This window comes from Pyrgilauda ruficollis, unplaced genomic scaffold, assembly GCF_017590135.1.
Source record: "Pyrgilauda ruficollis isolate IOZ18807 unplaced genomic scaffold, ASM1759013v1 scaffold104, whole genome shotgun sequence".
Lineage (NCBI taxonomy): Eukaryota > Metazoa > Chordata > Aves > Passeriformes > Passeridae > Pyrgilauda > Pyrgilauda ruficollis.
The window spans coordinates 1,682,068-1,699,064 of record NW_024508545.1 but is presented as its reverse complement, the minus strand read 5'-3'; the positions used below and the strand labels follow the sequence as shown (position 1 = coordinate 1,699,064).

The 16,997-nt window shown below is 45.4% G+C and overlaps 1 protein-coding gene across 1 annotated transcript; it reads right to left on the bottom strand.

The window, feature by feature from the left end:
• Positions 1-138: 138 nt before the first annotated feature.
• LOC121354804 (urea transporter 2-like) lies at positions 139-13,388 on the bottom strand. Its single transcript, XM_041469718.1, has 9 exons — positions 13,283-13,388; positions 7,992-8,154; positions 7,077-7,266; positions 6,523-6,651; positions 5,228-5,420; positions 3,453-3,600; positions 2,722-2,856; positions 1,735-1,784; positions 139-742 (listed from the first exon to the last, which is right to left on the bottom strand). The coding sequence occupies exons 2-9, from the start codon at positions 8,137-8,139 to the stop codon at positions 566-568; spliced, it is 1,170 nt and encodes a 389-aa protein (XP_041325652.1). The 5' UTR covers positions 8,140-8,154; positions 13,283-13,388; the 3' UTR covers positions 139-565.
• Positions 13,389-16,997: the final 3,609 nt, after the last annotated feature.

Below are 16,997 nucleotides of genomic sequence, written 5' to 3'. Positions count from 1 at the left end.
TAACACAAAAATCACAAAAATCATTTCTATCTTATGTTTGTTGATTGCTAATGGACATCTCTCTCCATGGAGTTTGAGAGGTCCTCCAGGTAGAATTCTTCACAACCTATTTTCTACTTGGCAAGGAGTGCTCTTTATTCCATTTTTCTGCTACAGTGAAACTCTCTAAGATGCCTTCTGTTGATGTCATAAGATGTTTAGCCATTAGTTTGAAGTCCCCTCATGTGCTGAAAGATGTTCTTTATTTCTTTATGTCTGATTTTGATGTCTTCAATTTCAGAGAGAGATTTTTCTTTTCAGCTTATAAGTAATTTTCCCATTGCTTATAATTCAAGTATCTTTTCAGACCTGTGTGCTTTAAAATCATAACAGGTTGATACTGGGGAATGGTCCTTCCAGCACAGCCCAGTCCTACCTAATAGAAATCTTCTTAATAGATGTGGTGAGAAAAGTCTCTCCACACAGAGGGTGGCGTTGGACATTGCAGCACACAAATCACAGTCTGTTGGGCAAACACCTCGTGCTCCTGCCTTAAAATGAGCTGAGTTTCTCTCTTCTTGGGTCTCTATGCCTCACAGCAGGACTTCTCGTGTTTCTTCATCATCAGATAATAAGCTCTGTTGGCTTCTGGGTAGGTGACTTTGGAGAGTGGCAGCCTGCAGATCGCAGAGTGGCTTGTGGTCATTAGCAGGAAGGTCAGTGCAGACAGGCAAAAAGGCCAGGTTCCAGATGGCACCCCAAACTGCAAAGAAAAATTACAAACCACCCATTTACTACGTGTCTTTCTTTTATTAGAGTAAGACCCAGAGCCAGACACCTTGGAACAAGTTTTCTGGAGGAAGTCAGGACTCGGTTTTGCATTGAGCCTTTCCTTAGGGAGGCTGGGTTTCTTTATGATGTCTTGACATTGTGCATCAGCCTGAAACATCTGCCAGCTCTGGTGAGTGGGCTGCCTCATTGCTTTGGGGAAGGTTTCTTGGGTGGGCATGAGGTAGGAGAGGGTGACAATGAGACAGGAGAGCAGATACCAGAAACATTCAGCCTTTCCCTGGGCTGTGGTACTGACTGACTTTTGGCAACTGAGAAAAGAAGTTAACCCAAATTCAATGTTTCTTTAACATGGACAAGGCCCTTTTTCCAATTGCTTCAGGCATGAAGTAAATATCTGAAAGAGGGGAGATATTCCAGCAGCCTGCCAGTGCCTAAAGCAGGTCCAGGAGAGCTGGAGAGGCACTTTGGGGAAGGGCCTAGACGGAATAAGGGGGAATGGCTTTCCTCTGACAGAGGGCAGGGTTAGATTGGATATGGGGAGGAATTCTTCCCTGTGAGGGTGGTGAGGCCCTGGCACAGGGTGCCCAGAGAAGCTGTGGCTGCCTCATTCCTGGAAGTGTTCAAGGATAGATGGGTCTTGGAGAACCCTGGGACAGTGGAAGGCGTCTGTGCCCATGGCAGGGGGTGGAACTTAATGAGTTTTAAGGTGCCTTCCAACCCAAACCATTCCATGGTTCTGTGATCTCATAAGTGCCTAGAGCTGAGCTGTGGAAGTTCATATGAACTCTTAGGATGGAAAGTGGCAAGTGATAATTCCAAGTCACCAGTTCCAGTGGGAATCACACCACCCAGATAGAAACCCTTCTTCCAGACTGTTTCTGCCTTTGGCTGAATTTTTCTTCACATCTTGGTGTCTTGTCTGACAAGCCAGGGAAATCAGCCCTTAGCTGATACACTACTTACCACAGACAACATGTGGGTCACTGCTGCTCCCAAGTAGGCACTGAAGAGTGCTGTGGAAAAGAAAGGCAGTTCCTGGTGAGTTCAGTTGCTCATGGAGTAGAACAGCAATGACAAACATCTCTCCTTCTGCCTTGGGTAGCTCAACCAGTGGTTAACACCCTGTCTGGGTAGTACCTTGCTAAACCCCTTCCTGGGTCCCCTCCAACCTGGACCTTATGGGAGGGGCAAAACAAACAAACAAAAACAAACCAACAAACAAAAAGGGAGTGATCAAAAATGTGCAATGGTATCATGGGCTTTTGAAAAATGCACTGACATGGAAGTATGTAGCTTGATGGATGGGGTTAAATAGGAAAATAACCCTTCTACTCTCATCTGTCCTGCCTCCAGGGCTTGAAGGTGGGTCAATGACATACAGAGCTAAATCTCTCTTATATGAGCACTGAATGAGCAATAGTTTCACTCCCAACTCGCTCTGATATTGAAATTTCATATGGAATTGCCTTATAAATAATTCTTCAATCCTGCTGTGTTGCCTAGCTCATGCCTTTGATCCATTTCAAGAGAATGGAGAGTGTATACTGTCTAACTAGAGCAGAGCTCCACTCTTCTCAAAGATTAGGCATGTCCTTCTTCAAAGAAGGAATTTGAGCTGGTATCCGTGGCTGGAAAAAAACACCCGTGATTCATCCAGCAATGAGCGAACGGACACAATTAATGACTCAAAAAAACAAAGCATCTGATTTCAAAGACCTCAGTTAACACGTGTCCACTGATCACAGCTCTTTCCTTAAACACAACTCCTGGCCAAAAACGAAAACAGAGTGTGTTAAAGCCGTGCCTCCAACACCCAGCCCCACCGCTCGTCAGCCTCACCTAAATCCATCTGCCTTCCTGCCTGGAGTGCCCATCTGGCTGCAGCCCACCTCTGCTGCAAAGGCATCCTGTCTCACTTCAAGGGGAGGTGCAAACCTGCCAGGTACCTACCGCAGGCCATGGCCAGGAGGTGTGTCTGCCAGGTGAGAGCCAGGAACATGCCCCCGATGGCAGCGCAGGACAGGGAGCTGTTGTAGCCCCACAGCCCCGAGTAGATTTGGTCAAACGGCGTTGCCAAGCTCAGCCCTGGAAAATAAAGTCAGAGAAATGTGTCATTTCTTGGCCAAAGAGATGAAAGCGCTGGAGAAGTGGCACGAATCCAGATTTTCAAAGGTTCTAGCCAGCATTTGTATGTGGGGCTGTTTGTAGTCGTGTTGCTAAGGTCTAGGGGTCTAAGGGAATCGGGGCAGAATTTTCCTGTTGCTGCTGAGCTGACTTTGCTGATTTGATTGCAGCAGAACACACACGAGTGAATGAGCCTACATGTGAACCTTAAATGAATCCCTGAGGCCTGCATGTTCAGGCTGATGGCTATGACTTTCATTGATCTTCTCCTAAACCCACCAGGATACACCCAGAAATTAAGTATTTTGTGGTAAAAATTAATCTCAGCTCAACAGGCACTTTTTTCTTCTGAAGGTTTCCACCTTCATAAAACAAGGTAGGAGAATGGGGAAGTGAATCAAAAGAATTCTTAAAACAGAAGTTTGATTATATTTTGTTTCACATCAGCCATTCTCCATTGGGAGAAATTCTTGTGGCTTTAATTGCTCCACTTATTGTAGCTTCTGTTTTACTCGCCATGCTTTTATATAAATCTGTGGCACAGGCCAAACCATTACCTGCCAGCATCCCCACTGCTGAGCCGATCACTGTGTGGATACAAATGAGTGGAGAGGAGATAAATAAACCAATCAGGAAAATTCCCCCAGTCCAGGGATTGTCACAGCCATAAACCTGGCCCACGCCGACTGGGATGGATCGCAGGAGCTGTAGAAATTAACAAACCAAACAAGACAATTTGTTATCAGCTTTGTAACCATTTTTTTTTTTTTTTTTTTTTGTTTTTAAACCTATTTTTCTTGGCCAGGCTCACGTTTGGCATTTGTTGGATGCAGTCTTTCTTTTTAAATGGAACATTTGTACAGGTCTCAGGAGATGACAGCAGGGCATTTCCACAGGGTTTCCCCTTCCATGAAAGTGAGTCATGGCTTGTTCACTAGCCCTGAGCTCCTCTGCCAGGTTTTTGCTCTAAGATCAAAGGTAGAGATTTTGTGAAAGGGCTTAATCATCCTCTTGCATGTGCTGCTGACTGGACCATTTCTGCATATCCATAGAGAGTGAACTTAGGGGATGGTTGGGATCCACTAGAAATATGAGCAATATGTCTGGTGGGACAGAGCCCAGCTTGGTCACAGCTTAGAGATGGTTTTGGGAACTTTTTGTATACAGTCCCCATAAAACTATGTGCCACGGTAAGTGTTCTTTGAGAAATGTCACTTGAGGGTTTCTGTTTAGTGTCAATTAACTTCCTTTTCTTAATCACTCCCTGGGAACCCCTTAAAATAGTCAGCTGAGCCTTAGGAGAAAGTAGTTACTCTGGTATCTGCATTGTTTGTGGTATAATCCAGGAGAATAAAATGTTCCTTTGGAAAGGTCCCACTTGGATATAAATTAAAAATATGTGAATGTGTACCTGCGCCCAAGTTTTTAACCTTTCTAACACAGTAATATCTGCTTGCTGATGTCTAGTCAGAAAGATGTAACTTTATAAACAGCCTGTATCTGAAAAATTAAAATTACCCTGTGAGTTAACTGGAATTCTCAGCACAACCTTAGCTATGGGAAGATGATCAGTATATGCATAGAAATAGAAATAGGTAATTAGATTCAAGACAGTATTTGAAGATCATAATCTATACAGTTGGATCCAACTGCACATGAAAAGATTGTCTTCGACAGCTTTTCAGGCTATCAGAATATACATTCCTAGAGTAAACCCTTATATTTTGGATATTAGTTCTCTTATAAATTAAATTTTGTACTGCCAGGCCATAATGCAGTATTGCATTATGGATGTGGAACCCATTGGAGCCAGTGCAGAGGAGGCACGGAGATGCTGCCAGGGCTGGAGCCCCTCTGCTCTGGAGCCAGCCTGGCCCAGCTGGGGCTGTTCCCCTGCACAAGAGAAGGCTCCAGGGACACCTCAGAGCCCCTGCCAGGGCCTCCAGGGGCTCCAGGAGAGCTGCACAGGGACTGGGGACAAGGCCTGCAGGGACAGCACACAGGCAATGGCTGCCACTGCCACAGGGCAGGCACAGATTTTGGCATCTTGGGCAGGAATTGCTGGCTGGCAGGGTGGGCAGGCCCTGGCACAGGGTGCCCAGAGCAGCTGTGGCTGCCCCTGGATCCCTGGCAGTGCCCAAAGCCAGGCTGGATGGGGCTTGGAGCACCTGGGACAGTGAAACGTGTCCCTGCCCATGGCAGGGGGTGGCACTGGATGGTCGTTTAAGGTCCCATCCAACCCGATCCATAGGAATTTATAAAAGAAGATAATGTGTTTCTGTAGTGTTTTTAACTGTAAATGAAGGGGACTGTCACACCTAAGGCATCCTACCATTGTGATTTCAGCCTCTGCCCAGGAGATGTTTGGTGTTGCCGTCGCAGGATGAATGACAGTCGTAGGGAAGAAGAGGTTGTGTGGCCCCGAAGCAGCCAGGTAGAGGGTCAAGGCCAAGTTGAAAGGCAAGGTGAGAACAGGCAGGTCCCACTTAGAGAAAACTGCACTTAAAGCACTGGTGAAAATAGGGCTGAAAGAAGAACAAAATGAAGCCTGTCAGATGGGCAAAAATCACACCAGAACCACATCCAACTGTAAACCCAGCTGCAGAAAATTTGGTCTATTTAAAACAAACAAAAAAACCAACTAAACAAAAAAACCCCTTTCTCCTGCTTCTCTCTGTTTAATGTCCTCAGTTTTTCTGATCAAATCAGAGACAGAAAGGGTCACTCCATAAATTTCTTACCTCTCCAAAGGCAATTATCAATGTACACGTTCCTGTCATGTTACGTTAGTATGTACAGTGAATTTGGTAAACGTGAAGGAGACGGGATCCAGTGCTTTAATGGAGTTATTCCCCAGCCCAATTTTAGTGTTTACCCTTTTTTTTTAGCACCTGAGGTGGACTGAGACTCTGATACCCATGCTGGGTCTGAGTGAACTGTGAACTGTGAATGTGGCTGGGTGCCCTTGCTCAGGCTTGTGCATCAGCAGTAAAAGCTGACATCAAAGTGACTGTAACACCACATGAAATTCAGACAGACAAATTACATGTGTGGTTTTAGCAATCTGCAGCTAGACATTTTGGGGTCAAAGACCAGGTTTCAAAATTTTCTGCTGGCCAAATACCTAGTGGATTATGGTGTCATACATACGAGTAAAATATTACTAGTTGTTTGTTTTGATTAGTGTCAACCATCATGTCTTGGGACCACTGAACAGCTTCTGTACTTGGAGAAGTAAATTTTCATGACATTTTTATATGGTGACTTAAATAGATGAAACGCTTGTGGTTGATGATGGTAGGAAATAGTGAAAATAATGTTCCTCTTGAAACAGAAATGAATTGATGCATCACAGCAATATGAGTCATGTTCAGAACATTGAATTACACATGATCAGCCACTGATTTTTGTTTTCTCCACTGGGATTATTTGTGATTATGTGAGCATTTTTATTTGTTTCTGGATTACATCTGAGTTTAAAAGTGTAAATAACAATGCAGATTTAACAGTACATGTGTGTTAGTTGTGTTCCCTTTCCACTGCCGGCGGCATAGAAATGCAGCAGCTCAGTCCCAGGTGTGGGGACTCTGGGGCTGGAAGGAGAAGCAGAGGAGCCATCTGTCTTACCAGGTCATGGACACCAGTGCCACAGGCAAGAGGAGCCACCAGTTGTAGTCTCCATCAGCAGAGAAGACAGCCATCAGCAATCCCACCAAGACCCCGTTGTATCCATACAGGCCTGCTGCTATGGCTGATCTGTGTGGAGGGAACAGCTGTGCTGAAGTCCTCTCCCCTGAGGATGCTTGCTCACATCAGCCCTCCCTCCCCAGCTGTGGCTCTGTTTGGGGATGACCTGCTGGAACTCGTCCACCAAAATCCAATTTCGCACACTTGGGTCAGCGCCCACCCTTTCTGCAGGTTTGTCCAGTGTCCCCCTGCACCAGGTGCAGCTGCTGGGAGACTTCTCTGGTCCTACCAGACCAGATACATGCCCAGTCACGGCTGGATCACACAATCATGGAAGGGCTGGGTTGGAAAGAACTTTAGATTTCACCTTGTTCCAACCCTATGCCATGGGCAGGGACACCTCCCACTAAGTTCAGGCTTCTCATCCACATCAAACATCTAACACATAAATCAGCACTGAAGGGGCCACCTGCAGGGGAAAAGGATGGACTTACCTGTCCTGACCCAGAATAAGTGCTGTTAAAGTTGAGACAAGTGTTCCCACACATCCTGTGAGTGTCCACCACGGGTTCTGCAGCAGGAGGCCAGCCAGAATGACCAGCCCACTGAGCGGGTTGTTGACAAACATCACCTGGGATATCCCACGCAGCACCCAGTCAAGGAGCTGGATCATGAGAGGTTTGTCTGGAAAAGATCAAATCCTCTAATAAAACAAGCCCCCTAAAGTCTGCAGATGGTACTGATTTGGGATGTATTTTTGAAACTGAGGAAAAGTTTTGGCAGTGGGACTTGGCACCACGACTGCAGCAATGAATCAACAAGACTGTAAAGCCTGACAGGGATTTATTATGGTCCACAGTGAAGGCTTACAGCTGGAAAACTGAGATGAACAGTGAGGTTGCCAGAACCCTGTGTTATAAAGTACCCTGGACCAGATTCATATGAACCAGCTAATTTATGATGTCTGTGGCTCAGATGGCAAATCGTGTGTGTATCCCACTGCTGATTTATTGCAGGGACCAAACACACCTACCTATGTGTAATTTAACTTCACAGTGGCATTAGGCTTGACAGAAACTGCTCAGCTGAAAGGACATGGAGTGTTAAGAAGAATGGCAGAGTACAGAATAACCATCCAGGGCTATGTTCTGTGGGACTAAATTCACTTTGTACATGGCATGCTGGGAGGTAAATGTCATCTCAGACACCCCCAAGATTTAAGCACTATGTGGATCTCTGCACAAAGCTGATTTTTTTCCCCTACAAAATGGACATAAATCAGGGTAGAGGTAGTTTCTGTACTACTCTAACTTGAATCAAATCACAAAGAAGTTAGTTATTACTCCTTTGATGTACTTTTTTTTTTTTTTTTTAATCCACTGTCATTAGTCATGATGAAGTAGGTTTACCTTTCAGCCAGGTTCCAAAATCCTTCATGTCTCCAGTGAGGTAACCCACAGCTCTGCAGAAACTCTTCCCACCTGTGCTTAGTGGATTCTGCTTCATTGGCATTCTTTCCCCGTTGGTTTCTATCTTGACATCAACACAGTTTTCCATCTTGATGTTCTGAACCTTTGGTAAAATTCAAGGGAAAAGAAAAAAAAGGCAGTTAATTACAATGTCTCTTTCTGATCCATGTTTATTCTCTTTACCACATAACTGCTCACCACATGTTGCTTTGGAACCAGAAAGAGGAAAATCCTTACTCTGAGCACCTGATTCTTTTGTGTCCGTGAGCACATTATCTCTTCACGTTCCCTGTTCTCCCAGACTTCCACACAGTTATAAGAATATGTCTCATTTACTAAGCTTCTCTGCTGCTTAACCCATACTTCCAGTTTGAATTAATCCATCAGCCATCAATAATAGGCACCTAAATTCAGTTTCATAATCACCTGTTGGGATCAGTTCAACCTTTCTCATGAGCACAGGCTTAGCCTGGGGTTGTCCATGGTGCCTTGTTCCATTACTCACATGCATTCATACATTCCTTTTTCTCATTGAACTGCACTTTAAGCTGACCAATCTTTAGAAGTACCCAGCCTTGATTCAAGAGTTTGATGCCCAAATTCACAGTTCTTGTTTCCACTCTGCCTTAGTCATGGTGCTTTCTTCTCTGCTGAGACAATATTGGGGACTGCATGTTAGAAGCTGTAGTAAGAAACCCTTGAGGTTTCTTCTAATGAAAATACACTTATTAAATTTACCAGATGATATAAAAGGTTTAAATAAGATAGGGGACTGCTATAGGCCCAGCAAAGGTGTTTAGGCCTAAATAAGGTGTTTGGGGTGCAGGACTGGGAGATGGGGTTCCCTTTGGGACACACACCCATTGCATAAGGAGTTGCTGGAATAACCTTTGACACCTCATACAGCTGCACAGCATTATTCAGGCACCTGGATCAGAGGCTTACACCTAACAGCAAAAATCAGTGCCTACAGCCAATTCACTGTTTGTCTAAGAGCCAATTCTGAATATGAAGTCATCAAATAAATAAAAATCCCTATTCCTGGAGCATACTCTGTTTCCTGAATGAATTCTTGGTGATTATCAAGCAAACACCAAAGTGTGTTGTTGTGTGAATACAGAACCAGTGGTGCTTCAGGTCTCAGTGGTGAATGCCAGCTTGTGCAAGAATTTAATGAATTTATACTGGGAGCTGATAGTCTAAATAGGATGATACAGGCACATAGGTCTTGTGTTAGTTCTTGACTCTCTCAAAGCTTTATTAAAGGCCTTGTAAACAGCAGGGGGACAGAACCCATGCTCAGAAACACAGGTGCTGAGTACTTAAGCTTCTTCATCCCTGGGCATTGCACCCTCCAGTGTGGTTAAGCAGCTCTGAGTCTGTGTAGGGGAAAGCCTGGATAATGCAGCATTGGTTAATCCTGGCCATTTTCTTATTCTTGTGGTACTGGAGGGCTGGTGGTGGCGTTTCAGGAAACAGTAAATATTTGCATAAATAAGAAATGGACATTTTTTCTGCTTTCTGGAAGAGCTCAGCTAGTAAAAGGATAGGTTCCATATGAGAGGCTGATTACAGGACCAGTATATACAGTAAAGTATATACAGAGTTTGGCTTTGTATAGGACATGAAGGTAAGGACCTGGAATAAAAAGGCAAAGGAAGAAATGAAGAGGAGGAAAGAGTGGTGCTAGGGATGGTGTCTTGATACAGGAAGGCATTTTTTGGGTTTTTTATAATTCATTATATTAATTCATTAACCTTCACTTTTTTCATACTTTATTCTGGAATAAATGAACAGAATGTACTTTCAATTAAATCAAAATTTCCAGCCAAGATAAACACTCTCCATTTGGTGAAAGTGCATTTACATTTTCCCTTTCAAAGGATCTCCCTCTTTATGCAGCTTGGGCTTTCCCTGTTTCTAACCTGTAGAATGAAGTGCTGCTGCATTGCAGAGTGATGCTGTGAGACCCTGGGTGTTCCCCTGCATGCTGAGTGAGGAGCTGTTTGCACTCAGGAGCCTGCAGAATGGGATGTATTGTGCATGTGAAGTGCTGGAGTCACTGTCCTGTCCACTTGTACAGTGGGGACAAAAAATGGATGAGGCTGAGGGCCTGAATTCACCAAGAAATGGATGTATTGCTTTGCCATATAAAGGCAAGAGTGAGCTGGCAGTGCTCCTCTGCCCTGGGTTTCCACGGGCAGAAATGGAGCCAGCTCACTGCAGCTGGCACGGCAAGCACACCAGGTGACCTGGTGAGTCACTTGCACTAACCTGTCTCCAACTTCACACCCAGTGAGTGCCCAGCGCGTTCCGGAGCATTCGGAGTCACAGAGGCTGCGGGGTGACCGTGGTCACCTTCTGTCCTGCAGTGCTGCTCAGCTCGTGTTCATTGTGTCACAGAATCATAGAATACTTCGTGCTGGAAGGGGCCTTTAAAGATCACCTATTCCAACCCCTCAGGCACTCCCATTTGAGCTAGGGATGGGTTTCTCTTGAGGGAGCACAGGAATTTCATCCCTTCAGCAGAGCAGGACAAGGGAGAGCGGCTTCAAACTGAGACAGGGCAGGGTTAGATTAGACATTAGGAAGAAATTGTTCCATGTCAGAATGGGAGGCCCTGTCAGAGACTGCCCAGAGAAACTGTGGTTGAACCATCCCTGGAAAAGTTCAAGGCCAGGTTGGATAAGTCTTGGAGCACCCTGATCTAGTGGAAAGTGTCCCTGCCCATAGCAGGGAGTGGGGCTGGATGAGCTTTAAAGATCCCTCCCAACCCAATCATTCTGTGATTATTTATGCTGAGGGAGAATTAAACCATTATTGAACAGCCTCCTCATCTGCACAGCAGCCAGGTGGGAACTGGATGTAGGCCAAGAAAACCTTTGGTTTGGGATGGGGTCTTCATGACACAGTAGAGACCCAGATCCAGCCCCACTGGTTTCATGACTTCCCTGAATCCCACCCCAGGCACTGTGTGGGGGCTGCATCCTGTCTGAGGGGGTTTGTTGGCTCTGAGGCTTGTCCCATCTATTCAGAAACACAAAGTACGAAGGACTTGAGCTACTTCTGCTTAGTTGTCCAATAAAAGCTCAAAGAGGCAGTGAAGCACTTGGAAACTGGCACCAGCATAAACGTTTTTAGGCATTTTTAGTGATTTTACAAAGCAGTACCTATCATATATATGCATAGATGAATGATGGTTAACACATTAAGTTGCTTCAGGGAGTAGGTGATAGCAGGTATTTAGGAAAGGAGAGAATGCAAAAGGTGTTTTATCTCAGAATTGTGGATATGCTCAGAGAATTTTAACACAGTGAGATTTGAATAACAATACAGACTGAAGTGTACATGTTCTGATGGGCATTTCATGTGTGCTGGTCTGCAGCAGGTCTTTTGAAGACCTGCAGCTGAAGTTATGCAAACACATGGTTTTCACTGAAAGTGTTGTTTCTTCTTAGTGCACAAAGCAAGGAAATGGAAATAATTGCAAAAGGAAAATGGAAATAATGCAAATGGAAATAATTGCAAAAGTCTGTTCTGCTGGAACAGACTGCTTGGCTTCTGCAGGGGGGTAGGTTTGCTAATTTTTTAATTCTTGATTTCTATTAATCTGGGAAAAAATTTTTTTGAAGACTAAGTCCTGTTCTCAGACAGCTTGGAGCAGACTGCCTTGTCTCACATAAACTCTCAAGAGGTGTTCCAGCCCTGCAGTGCAAGCTCCCAGTACTGGTGTGTAACTGGTGGATACAGGAGCAGCAGCAAAACCCAGGCAAAGCCATCTGCATGCACTTTTCACCTCAGTGGTGCAAATGCAAGTGGTTTGTATTGTGCTGTAAGTGCAGAGAAACTACTGAAAACCATTTTCATGGGAAGTGAGAGCTTCCCATGAAACAAAGCAGAAAACATAGATGTTTCTCTTTCATGAAGATGAAATCATCACAGGGCCGAGATGTTAATCTACCGTGTTTTTTTAATCATCCTTTCAGAGTTAATAAATGTCCTGTAGCAAAGTACTGACGTTATGCAACCCCGTGTCTCCCTAAATCAATTTTCCTTCCACTTGTGTACACTTCCCACGTGTCACCCACGGCATCTCAGTCATGCCTTCTAGAGCTGGCTCTGTGCTGGGCTGCGCTCCCGCAGCACCTGGCCCTGCAAACACTCCTTTATTCACCTGCTGAGGGGGAGACAAGCCTGGCCACAGGTTGGTTTTGTGTCGTGCATGCTAAGAGCAGTGCTGGGCTTGCAGCTGGGAGAGGAACAGAGTTTTTAGTTCGGCTGATTAATGCTCCAGGTAATGGGTGCTTCCAAGCTTGGACATGGGGCTTTTACCTGTGAAAATGCAGCAAAGCCATCTAGTGCTTTCTCTCCTTTCTGGAGTTTTCCTCTCTCCCTGCCAAAATCCAGGTTTCTCTGAGGGTTTAATTTATGGTGAGGTATTTGTTTGTGCAAGGACCTGCTACCACACAATCGCAGCCATTGTATCTTGCATTCTCTGAATTGTTGCTGTGAAGTCTGCAGCAGCCAAGCTCTGTGAGCAGCTTGTTTTTAGAGGAATTCCTGCATCCAAGCACAATAGGAGGAAAGGGCCAGACTCTCAGCAGCTCTAATTCCAGCACAGCCTGTGTGATGTTACCAGGGGTGTAGTAAAGCTGGATTAATATTGTGTTAGGCATGGGAACACATGCAAGCACAAGCACAATCCTTGAAACAGGTTATAATGCACTTGACCCTCACTGGAAGAAAATAGTTCAGGTTCTCCCATAGAAGATATATTTCAAAGTATTAGTTAAAAAGAAAGCTTACACCTCAGATTCAAATATTCATTAAGCTCACATGCAATTCAGTGTTCAGAGACCTGTCTCTCAGGGACAGAGAAATACAGAGACACTATCTCATCAGCTGTGTAATATTACTATCTGGGCATTTTCATTTGGCAGAATGGAAAGGCAGTAAAAAGAAATGTTAAAGAGTTCTGGTTATTTCTTTTAAAAAATTATGTCTTTTCTCTATTTCCTCCAAGGCTCGGCCACCTGAGCTAAGCAATACTAACAAATCCTCACCCTGCTAGAAGCTTCTTGATAACTGATATTCTTGTGCTCCTCCTGAGCCTCAGCTGCTCTCCTTCAGCAGGACTGCTCGAATGCTGTTTGCCAGGTGTTGAGGGAGAGGAAAGACCCAGGTAAGTCAGTAACAAGCTGCTTTAAAAGGAAAGAACAGAGTGCTCTTACCTCTCAGACGAGCTCGGGAGTAGCTGTAAGTTTGCTGGTTAGGCCAGAAGGAAAGTAGGGAAAAAGAAAATGTCCCACCAGCTTATATAGGCTAGCATGGCTCCTGTCCTGATATTACTGATTTGTTTCTCCTCCCACTTAGTGAGTTCCAAGTGAATGTTAAGAAAGTTCCCCTTTGAATTCTCCACCTTTCCTCTTGCTCTGTCCTGCGTCTCTTGCCAACAAGCTATCTGAATGTCCTCTTTCCTGCTGTTGGTTTTTAAAAAAAATATTTTATTTTTACTTTTTCTTTTTAAAAAAATATCCTTTAACTTTGTCCCTTCTCCTTCTCTACCACTTAAAAGAACAGAAGATTTTAAAATGGACTCTTAGTGTATCTGAGCTTGACCTCAAGTTCATCCTCAGCATTATCTTCTTTATTCAATACAACTTAGCATCCTTTCCTATCAAAATTCTGACCTGGGAATGTGCAACACAGCAATTTGTGTTCAGCAGCCTATCAAGTTTTCTTATTTCTGGGTAGCTTTCAGAAGCACTGTTTTGTTAATGAAATGCAAAGGAAGACCTGTTGACTTTCCAAAGTTTAATTGCTTTTTATCAATTATTTGAGAAATTCAAGGGGTATTTTTCTTTATTTTCTTTTTTTAAGAAAAAAGATTTTAACCTATCCTCCCCATCTCACTGGAGGAATCTGAAATATCAGAAGTGTGGCATATTTGAGAGGTTTATAAAGCTGTGAAAGTGCTGCAAATGACAGAGAAGAGGCTGGAGAGGGAAGTCTTGAATAATAATGCAGGAGAAAGGGCAGAGAAGAAGACGGTGAACTTGAGGGACCTTATAGGCTAATTGAAGCCATAGTAGAATTCACTTTAGGACTCTTTCACAGTGATGGCTGAGAGAAGCAACCTTGCAAATTGATCTGGGTGCTGGAGAGAATGGTTTATGGTTAAACCAGAACCCATCTAGCTTTATGACTTTGCTTCCCCCAGCGCTGTGGCAACAGCCTCAGCATGCACATGAGCTGGGGGGATGTTATTCTCACTGCACTCATTCCCAGGGTCCATCTCTTTTGATGGAGATGTTTTTAACAGCAGACTGGATTTTTTTTTCTCCCCTAAGAGGAGGGCATCTGATATAAGCTGTCAGCTTAGCCTTGCTGCAAAAGCTAGTCTTCCTCTGATCAAACAGGCAGCAGCCCTTGTGAGTGAGCCAGACACTGTCATCCTACGCCTTTGCACCCAGTAGAACATGAAATTTTGCAGGGGAAGCTGCTTCACTCTAGTGCAGTTAACATATTTTCCCTTTACCATTAATTTCTCCTTGGGATGTCTTTGCTTTCTGACTGGTAAAATGAATCCTTGCATGTCCAAAGAAGGGAAATGCATTGGGTGATTTGGATGGGAAAGCCTCACAGGGATTCTGTTCAGACTGAGTTTTAATCGTCACACCTCTCATATTTCAGGGTTGCCCAGGCCTGGCTTCAAGTTATTTCAAGCAAAATCTTTTCAACTCTCCTTCAAAGGGGTGCAGCACATGGGGCAGGCAGGGCTCCTGGATTGTGTTGTAGGGTATTTTTCCTCCTGGGAAAGAAATACCCTGCAACAGGGAATCACAAGATTCACAGAATATTCTGAGTTGGAAGGGACCCACAAGAAACATCAAGTCCAGCTCTTAAGTAAATGGATCATACCGGGAATGAACTCACAGTCTTGGTGATATTAGCACCATGCTCTGACCAATGGAGCTAAAATCAGGATCACGGAATCCCAGAATGTTTTGGCTTGGAAGAGACTTTAGAGCCCCTCTCATTCCACCCCCTGCCTTGTGCAGGGACACCTTCCACTATCCCAAGTTGTTTCAAGCCCTGCCCAACCCAGCCTGGAACACTTCCAGGGATGGGGCAGCCACAGGGACTGTGCCAGGGCCTCCCCACCCTCGCAGGGAACAATCTCTTCCCAACATCCAGTCTCGACTGCTCTCTGTCAGCACGAAGCCACTCCCACCTGTCCTGTCACCACGTCCTTGTACAAAGGAACCAGATTCAGGACTGCTCTGTCTGATTCTGGTGCCTTAATGAGGGGTTTGGCAGGTTGGATCGACACACAAAAAAGCCAGTGGCTGGCGGGTCAGTGATGGATATCTTGGAGTGGTGCATTGTTTGTATTATCAGAGATGGTTAATAAGTAACAGGATCACAGTCTGCTGATGCCCGTGTGGGAGCGAGGCCCTGGCAGCAGAGCCTGCTCTGGGATGGAGGCAGAGCAGGGAAGACCTCCAGTGCCATGTGACAGATCCCTGCATCCCAGGTGCAGCCAGCTATTGGAGAGGTGGATGCAGGAGTGCCTGCCTGCAGCTGTGTGCCCTAGGCAAAGCCCTCCTGGTTGCCTGAGGACTGAGATTCCCCCTTCCTGTATAGGACTGATGTAGAAAGGTGGGAATGATAGCAAACCTCCCAGGTGTAACTCAGTGCCAGTTCTGGTGCCTAGTGCTGGCCCCTCTATGATGTAGGTATCTTTTGGGGCTCAAGGTGGGAAGACTGAACCTGCAATGGCCATTCCTAGGCAAAAGGATTGAGATGTGCCATGTGTTTGTCATGTATACTGTCAGGTATCACCTGCCTGGTGGGTGGGCCAGAGTGGGCCACCAGCTCTGGGAGACCAGGTAAATGTGTGCAAGTTGATCGTGCAGGTGACAGAGGGGACTAGAGAGTTTCCTCTTGATTTTAGGCATGTGTGAAAACCACTTGGTGCTGAGGACAAGGCAGCTGGTGTTGGTGTCTGACAGCTAAGCTCTGTGTGATTTAGGGGGTCTAAATCTGTGACTTACCTCATCAGCTCTCAGCTGGCGAAGATACTTGATGTTTCTTCTTCTGTGCTCTCTGGAAAGATGCCTTGGACCAAGCCCAGTGCTTGACATGGTCAGAACAGGAGTTGGTCATTGGATCTCAACCAGACACAGCAGCAGAAAAATGCTGAATGATCCCTGACTGGTTTAGCTCACCCGGCAGGAGCTGTCTGGCTGCATCAGCTGGGTACAAAGCTTGAACTGGTTAGCTGTGCCAGGAAAGATTCTAATGGCCCTAATTCAGCTTCACACACTTTGGCTTCACTCCTTTCTCAAGCCTAAGTGGCCTTGAATAGGTGCATTAAAACCACTTGGTAGCAGATTGGCTTTTACTGCTGTTTTTGGCTGTGCTCCTTGACTCAGCTTTTACCGATGGGAATAGGCCTGCTCAGGGAGCTGCATCAGCTCTTGGACTCCAACAAATGCTTTAAAATGGTGTAAATCCAGATATGGAGCTTTGCAGGTGGCTAAACCCCAAGTCCTGGTCTGCTTTTTTGCTAGGCTGGGGTGTGGATGTGTGATACATGGCCAGTGTTTGTGAGAGAAAGGGAGGGATCCCTTCCCTGGAAATGCTGACAGCATTCCTCCTCGTGCAGCCCACAGAGATATTGGCTTTCTTGCTGCAAGGACATCCTGCTGCACTGTGGTCACCTTGGTGACCACCAGGATCCTCCAGGCCTCTTTTGCCATGCTGCTTTCCAGCTGGAGGGCCACCAGCACACATCGATGGAATTGTTCCTCCCCAGATGTGGGACTTCACACTTCTTCTGGAACTTGAAGGGGTTCTTGTCAGCTCATATTTTCCAGCCTGCTGAGGATCCTCTGGATGCCACCACAACCCTGTAGCATACCCAACACTACTCCCAGTTTT

Excerpts from the sequence above, each read along its gene's own strand:
- LOC121354804 (XM_041469718.1), bottom strand. The coding sequence starts at position 8,139 with ATGGAAAACTGTGTTGATGTCAAGATAGAAACCAACGGGGAAAGAATG. Across the intron at positions 6,652-7,076 it reads CTTATTCTGGGTCAGGACAG|ATCAGCCATAGCAGCAGGCC; the intron begins GTAAGTCCATCC and ends CCCTCCACACAG. Across the intron at positions 3,601-5,227 it reads CAGAGGCTGAAATCACAATG|CTCCTGCGATCCATCCCAGT; the intron begins GTAGGATGCCTT and ends TAATTTCTACAG.